The 8,134-nt window shown below is 49.8% G+C and overlaps 1 protein-coding gene across 3 annotated transcripts in view; it reads right to left on the minus strand.

Moving 5' to 3' along the window:
• Positions 1 to 5,494, minus strand: part of E2F3 (E2F transcription factor 3) — a 93,314-nt gene extending 87,820 nt beyond the window's left edge. For 2 of the 3 annotated variants that reach the window (XM_053601910.1, XM_053601909.1), the window contains exon 1: positions 3,953 to 5,494. In XM_053601910.1, coding sequence (XP_053457885.1) covers positions 3,953 to 4,339 — 387 coding nt within the window. In that variant the 5' untranslated portion in view covers positions 4,340 to 5,494. Of the gene's footprint in view, positions 1 to 2,744; positions 2,967 to 3,952 lie in introns of those variants that run through there. The other variant, XM_053601911.1, reaches the window with a different exon arrangement.
• Between the last annotated feature and the right edge of the window lie 2,640 nt (positions 5,495 to 8,134).

Genomic DNA, 8,134 nt, shown 5'->3' on the forward strand with positions numbered 1-8,134 from the left:
CTATGTTTTATACCTTTTAAAACCCAAATTAATCAGGTATAAACAATTAATTACATATCTCTTTAGAAACTTTTAACCATTCTGCTCATGTATGTAAACAAAGGGACAGAGTGCATGTAGTCTTATAGTACTTCTCTAAGTTAGAAAAAATATTTCTGAATACTAATTTTTTTTTTGTAGAGACAGAGTCTCACTCTATTGCCCTTGGTAGAGTGCTGTGGTATTACACAGCTCACAGCAACCTCCAACTTCTGGACATAGGCGATTCTCTTGCCTCAGCCTCCTGAGTAGCTGGGACTACAGGTGCCCGCCACGACTGGCTATTTTTTTGTTGCAGTTTGGCCGAGGCTGGGTTTGAACCCGCCACCCTCACTATATGGGGCCAGTGCCCTACCCACTGAGCCACAGGCGCCGCCCCTAAATACTAATTTTTTTTTTTTTGTAGAGACAGAGTTTCACTTTATTGCCCTTGGTAGAGTACCGTGGCGTCACATAGCTCACAGCAACCTCCAACTCCTGGGCTTAGGTGATTCTCCTGCCCCAGCCTCCCAAGTAGCTGGGACTACAGGTGCCCGCCACAACGCCCGGCTATTTTTTTTTTGTTGCAGTTTGGCCGGGGCTGGGTTTGAACCCGCCACCCTCAGTATATGGGGCCGGTGCCCTGCTCACTGAGCCACAGGCACCGCCCCCTAAATACTAATTTTATTGGGCATTGTGCTAAGTATTTTACAAGCATTATCATATTAAACTCTTATTACCACAAGGAACCTTAAAGTTAGTATTGTTATTGCCCCCATTTTACATAAGAAGAAACCAAATTTTGAGAGATGAAGTTACATGCCTAAGAACATACAACTTGTAAATGCTAGAGGTTGTATGGGAAGCAAGGTAATACTCATTTTTCTCCCATTAAAAAAAAGGTGAAGAATTTGCTCCTGGTTAAGTTCTTAGATATTCTTGAGACAGAATGTCAAATCAGAACCAGATGGGTCTGCAACTGTGGCCACCTGAAGAATTCTCAACCTCTTCTTTCGCACAAAGTGCTTAGACGTTCTTTCCTCAGCCAATCACTTAGCTATCCCCATTCTGTTGGTCCTGCTTAGGGAAAGAATATCAACAAAATTGCAAGACTTAAACAGAAGTCTAATATAATTTTGGCAAGAAAAAAATTAAACTTTATATTCAGTGCTTAGGAATTTATATGCAATGACTAGATAAATTTCCTAAACCCTCCCAGAAAAAATAGCTCTTTAAAAGTATAGATTAACCAATGATTCAGCATACATGACAATCTTATATGAACAGGCTTCTGAATACAGATACAAGTAAAAATAACAAAAAAATTTTGTACGTATATAAATTCAAAATGATATATATCCCCGGATTATTATTCCCAGAATAATAATTTCATGGCAAAGAGGATAAAGTTTTGAAATAACTTGGAAGGTGGCAAGGGCAATTTTTTATACCTTAAATACAATTAACTACATATAATAAATTTGGCTAGACAATCTTGGAGACCTGGCTCAACAAGCACTCCATTTTCTTTAATAAAGAAATATGGTGGTCTCACAATTTCCCATTATCAAAACTAGCCCCCTCCCCATAAATCTGAATCTAATCCAAGAAGTATGTCAATATCTGGTTGTTTTAATTTATGACATAGGAACAGAACTGTGTAGGGGCAAATATGCTTAAAATATGCCCACACACGTTCAGGTCAAGTCAGTAAGAATATTTAATGCTAATAAAAGCATGGAATATTCTTGTGGCTGCGAGTGCAGCACGCTGGATACTGTGTGTGTAAGCAGGTACTGTACTCTGCTTCCCCCCTGCTGGCAGACCCCAGTCACTAAAAAATGATGAGCTTCTTTGACTATGACTACATCACACATGCCCAGCAAGTCTTTCTGGGGCTGGAAAGCAGTTAAGATCCAACCCAGGGAGAAACTGAGAACAGTGAGGAAATAACAATTTTAATTAGCCCCAAACCTATCCCATTCTCTAAAGTGTTGCCTATGAGAAGACTTTCTTAAAGACTCCGGCAAAATCTTGATTCTCCAAAACATAAACCCATTTGGAGCTGAGACCAGGTGAGGTCCACGCCTGCTATTATCAAGCAACCATTTATCTGAGTCTGGTTCGGTTCTAGCCTCGTAGAGGCCAAACCTCACCACGAGGGTGAAGACCAGGAGGCATGGAGGAAGGGAATGAAGGAGAGAAAAGGAGAAAGGGGGAGACCTCCGGGCCACACTTCTTTCTAGTACCAACAAAAAGCGAAGCCGCATACTGACCTAAATCATCTCTCAAAGGCGCTTTATAAATTACAGGGACAAAGGAGGGGGTGGCGGGTGGCCTGGGAATCCTACGGACACCCTACCCTCTGACCCGCCCCCTCCCCCTCCAGCACAAGGGAAAGAAGACAGAAAACAGAGCTTAACTCGGCCATTGGCGAGAAGCCCCCTCCGGTTTTCAATCGCCCATCCATCCGTCCCCAGGAAAAAATATCAGTAAACACCTTACCCACCCCCTGGGGCGGTCACTCCCACCCCGAGGTCCCTAGGACCCCAGGCCGGGGCATTTACTTAGTTAGATTTTTCTTGCTTACTCATTTCCCTCGAGCACCCAACCCCCCGTTCCCACTCCAAAACCCCGCTCAACCGCCTACCCTCTCGGCTTCAGCCCCCAACAGAACCCGGTGCCCCCGCGGCGTCGGCGGCCCCCGAGCCGGCCGGGTCACTAACCTGCTGCTGTAAGGGCATTTCCGAAACCAGCCTGGCTCCGGGGGGGAGATGGGGGGGGCCGGCTGGAGAGGGGGCCCAGAGGGCCGAACAGACCGGCGGCGCCGGGCGAGGGCGGGAGCTAGTGGGGGGGTGGGGAGAGGAGAGGGAGGGTGGCGGTGCCGGGGGCGGGTGCGAGGGCGCCGGGACGGTCCCAGGCCAGGGAGCCGGCTAGCAGGAGGAAGTGGGTGCCCCCCTCTCCCCCTCCAGCGCCCCCTCCCGCCGCCGCCTCCTCCCCAGTCACAGGCGCGTCCTCCGCGCACGTGTGCGAAACGTCACCGGCGGGTCCCGGGGAGAGGGACAGACCCAGGCGGCGGGACGGGAACCCGGCTGCCCCCGCCCTCCGTCGCCGGGGGGCGGGGAGGGGGACAGGGCGGGGAAGGAAGGGGCAAGGGGAGAGGCGGGTCAAGGGCAGGCCCGGGGCCCGGCGAGGAAGGCCTGGGCGCTCGGGCCACGCGGGCGCCGCCGCTGCCACCGCCAGAATGCACCCAGGCCGGAGCGCCAGCCCATAGCCCCCGACCCAGACAGCCCACGCCCCAGCCCGCACCCGGCTCCTAGCTCTACCTCCCCCACCCCGACGCCCCTCCACCTCCTCCAGCCCCTTTGTTGCCGCCAGTTACAGCTCCCAAAATGTGTCAAGGACAGCCCAGCGAAGCCCCTGCACTCCGAGCACGCCTCAGGGACCCCTGGCCGCCAACTGGTCTCAGAGGCCGACCGGGGCTAACACCCAAACAGTTCCCAGGTTTCCACCCCCCAAAGCCCCCTACTCCCCAGTTCACTACTCCCTCCTCCACCCCTTTTCCATCCGGGGCGTGACCCCTTCCTACGCCCGAGAAAGAGGAAGCTTCGAGTTGGAGGGGAAGGGAAAGTGGGGGTAGGGAAAAGTGCAGGGAAAGAAGAGTGGGCCGCGAAAAGTTTTGGAGTGTTTGATGTGGTTCGCGCCAAGGCAATCCCCGCCGCCCCGCACGGCTGGCCGAGCCCCCAGACCCTCCTGGCGCTGGGGGGAGCGCACAAGTCTTAACAATAAACCTTCGTTGGAGTGGCAGCCGCCTCTGAGGCCCACGATGCTCGGCCCGGCGCACTCCCGGGGCTGCCCGCAGCGCGCCCACCACCCCGCGCTGTGCGAGCCCACCTCCCGCCCAGGCTGGGGACGGTGGGGAGGGAGGTATTACCGGAGGGCCGCCGCCGCCGCCGCTGCCGCCGCGTCCCAGCGCTGGTGGCTGCTGCAGCAGCCCGGCTCTGCTGGACGGTCCGTGCGGCGTGGTGTAGAGAAGGCTGCCGGCGGTCTGCTCCGCGCCGGGGGCACTGGGGAGGAGGGGGCCGGCGGCAACGGCACTGCTTTGGAGGGAGGAGGAACAGGAGGTGGTGGAAGTGTTCGTGGTGAGGATCTGGATGTATGCGCCCGGGGCGGCGGCGGCAGCGGCGGCGAAGCCGGGGCTGGCTAGCAGTGCCCTTTTGTCCATGGAGGCTGCAGCGGCGGCGGCAACGACAGCCGCCCCCTCCCCACCCCCGGCGGTCACCAGGTACTGCTCCAGGCCGGGCTGGATCCCCTTTCTCATCTCTCGTTCCTGCTCGTTTTAGTGTTACGGTATATTAATGTATTGTTTTCAATTTCTTTATTATTTGCAGTCGGAGTTTCCAAGTCTCTGCTCCTTCTCTCCTCTCCGCCCGGCGCTTCCGAGCCCCCTCTCTCTCTTTCTTTTAATTTTTCCGCACCGCACAGACCCCAGGGCCAAAAATAATCGGGGCTCTGGAGAGAGGAGGGTCCCGGCCGCACGGATATCAGGCCCCGAGAGGAGATGGAGGCGTCGGGGGCGGCCGATGCAACGGATTGCGAGGCGGTGGCGGCAGCCCGGGTGCTGCGGCGGGCAGCTGAAAAATGGCTCCAGGAAGCTGCTGCTGACAATGAATGAAGGGATACGGTTTACGCGCCAAGGTCCTCCCGCGAAACTCGGATTTCCCGCCGGCTTTTCAAACTATATTTGCATATCCCCGCCCCTCAACCCGCCGAGGACCGTTCCCACAGCCCATTGGGCCTCTATGCCCTCACTTTAGTCCCAATCACGGAGCAGGGCCGCGACTTGCTGGTTTCCATTGGCTGCTGGGCATCGTGGTTACCCGGACGACAGGGTCTCTATTTGCATATACCTTTTTGGTTGGCTGGGAGCAAAGCAAGGTTTTTAGTGGGTGGAGCAAAGCCTTTCCTTCTCTCCCACGGCAGACCACGCCTGACTTAGACCCCGCCTCCGTCTCCGCCCGCCGGCAGGCTGTGGCTACTGACCTGGGCAGGAACTCCGCACCCCGCAGACTCAGTATTGCTCTAGTCTAGAGCCCAAGTTTCGCTTTTGGAAATTGTGAAGATGACCAAGATTCGGTTTAGGAAACTCTTTTCTTTGACCTGTCAGTGTATACGTGAGTACCAGCAGGAGCTTCTTCCAAATATTGCCAAAGGAAAGTTGGACCGTGCGGACGATGCCTGGCAGGTGGAAAAGGAGCCCTTTAAATCGTGGGTTTCTCCCTTTCTGAAATCCAACCAATGGCATGGCGAGAGCTGATCCGGAGGCCCAGGCTGACGGACAGAAGCATGTGGGCAGACAGAATCGTGGGGGCAGAAGGTTCTGGGCAGACGTGATTGCGGGCACCATTTAGTTAACATTTCAGATCATCCTGGTAGCTTCCTTATTAGCCCGGATTGGGTTTAAATAAAAATTAATTTTTTTGTCAAGTGAAGTCTTGCCACGAGTATTGGTTTGAGTCCAGCAAACACCTCCTCTGGCCCAGAAGCACCCAGGGCAGTTAATCAGGGCTAACCTCGAACTGATCTGCCGGTTTCTAATCCGCCAAGCCATAATCCGAGGAAGTACACGCTTCCCACAATGACATCTTGCCCCCAACGATCACTTCACGCCTGGGTGAGAGCACTTTATAGCTTTGGTTTCCTAAGAATTTCTCTGAGAGCAAACAACGATCCAAACCCGTACAAAAATATCTTAAAATATGTATATTTTTGTAAACTAGAAATTGTCATCAGAAAAAATATTATGAAATGATTGTCAAACTAAGTTCTGTATTAATGCAGGGGTTCATGGATCTTAAAACTGAAGATTGTTCCTATTTCTACTCCTGCAGGAAAGTGTTTAGAAAGGTATACATATAACAACCAGGTCATTATTTATAGTTCTAAACACTGAGAATTTTGTGCAAAACAGCTGCTGAGGTCATGAAGATTTCAATACCTTGATCCCTTTCACAAGACTTTCATTATTAGTAACAGTATTAATGTCTCAAAACTCACATTGCTATAAAGGCCTGACAAGATATGTCAGTCCCGACCAGGACTCCTCAATACTTTAGTCCTGTTACCTTTTTTGAATAGGATGAGTTAAAAATACTATTCAACCTTTCCTCAGGCTCAGGTATGTTTTAGTCTTGCATTCAAACTAGTGTAGGATCCGTGGCCTAGTACCCAAACATTTGTTGACACTGATAGAACTGATACTATCTTTAGGGCAGATTAAGGGGTATTCAAAGGACATTAATTCCTGGTTGAGCTAGAGGTGTAATAGATCGTAGAACCTCCCTAGTTGACCCCCTCCCTACATTGACCACCTCAAGTTGATCTAATTTTCATAGACCAAACATGCACCACATATATATATCAGTACAATAGGCCTAGTTCCTTATGCTGACCACCTCTGTGTGTTGACCAGTTTGGTACATTCCCTTGGGTGGTCAATTTACAGAGGTTCCACTGTATTAGCACCTCCCTTGATCTTGTTCCATCCATGTTGCTTTCCACTATGGGTACCTACAGAGAAAACTAGTACTGTCACTACTTGGATATTGCCATATGCAGATTGTCGCTGCGAACATGCCTTTGCTGATGGTAGTAGGGATCAGGAGGGAGTAGAGCAACACTCCTGCATTTTACAATTACAGGTGACGCTGGGACTGTGTACAGAATCTCTTCTTGAGGTCCCATAAGTGATTGCTGTAAGATAAGTATGGCACAGTCACAAGAAAGCAAGTATCCACACCCCAGACCCACGCCTGAGATTTTGGTTTAGAAAGTTTTGAAATATTTATCATTCTACTTTACTCAAGTTATATATTTTTCTCAAGTTATATTTTTTAAAGTAGAGTATTGGTAGAGGAAGAAATGTTTTTACATTTTATCTTTAATGAACCCCAAGATGAGGTGGTAGAGAGAAGAGTTCAAGGAAAGGAAGTATTAGAAACTAAGATGTGCCAGGCATGGTGGCTCACACCTGTAATCCTAGCACTCTGAGAAGCTGAGGCAGGTGGATTGCTTGAGTTCAGGAGTTCAAGACCAGCCTGACCAAAATAGAGACTCCCCATTTCTACTAAAAATAGAAAAACTAGCCAGGCATTGTGGCAGGTGCCTATAGTCTCAACTACTTGGGAGACTGAGGCAAGAGGATCACTTGAAGCCAAGATGTTGAGGTTGCTGAGCTATGACACCACAACACTCTACCCTGGATGACAGAGTGAGACTGTCTCAAAAAAAAAAAGAAGAAGAAGAAGAAGAAGAGAAGATGTAAAATTTGAGGTAGGCTATTAATTTGTGGAAGAGGTAGCATGTTTTAGTAGAAAGAAAGTGGGCTTTGAAGTCAGAGTAATCTGAGTTTAGATCCTGGCTCTGCACTTACTAGCTATATCATTTTAATCCTCAAAAGCCTGTTTTCACATTAAATGGGAACCCATATTTCAATCACCATATTGGAAGGTTATGATGGAAATGAGCAATAAAAAACATAAAGTTCCAGGCATATAGTAGGTGCAATAGATTATTGAGCAATAGATTATAACTATTTATTACTTTACTTACTTTGTGGTCATGCTTTGCAGCTCTTTGTAGTCCAGTCTCACTCCCAGTCTCTGATCTTCCTAGAGCTCTTGGATGTTCATATGCTGGGGTAGCTTAGCTTTGTCCCAGACTAAGAGTACAGTCATAGCCTAGTTAGTAGGAATTACAGAATCCTGATTGAGAAATTCAGGATAATAACACAAAGCAGGCTCATCCCACCTGTTCATCTATTAGTGGCCAGCTTCTGGCTTTGTCCTAAGTCTGAGCCTTCCTCACCTTCCCTTGAAGTTGAGTCCCTCTAGCACTATAGCCAGTCTGCTCTTGCCAACTATTATCCCCTTTTCCTTGCTCTGACAGTGGCCCAAGGCAGCTAGCTACTTGTGCCATAATATGCCTGTGTGGTTGATTGAATGGTAGCCTCCCAAAAGATATGTCTACATTCCAATCTCCAGAGAATTAGGAGGTGGTCCATAGGACCCACTTTAAGGCTGTGATTGTAACTTATTTGGGGATGAAAGGGTCTTTG

Source organism: Nycticebus coucang, chromosome 9 (genome assembly GCF_027406575.1).
Source record: "Nycticebus coucang isolate mNycCou1 chromosome 9, mNycCou1.pri, whole genome shotgun sequence".
Classification (NCBI taxonomy): domain Eukaryota; kingdom Metazoa; phylum Chordata; class Mammalia; order Primates; family Lorisidae; genus Nycticebus; species Nycticebus coucang.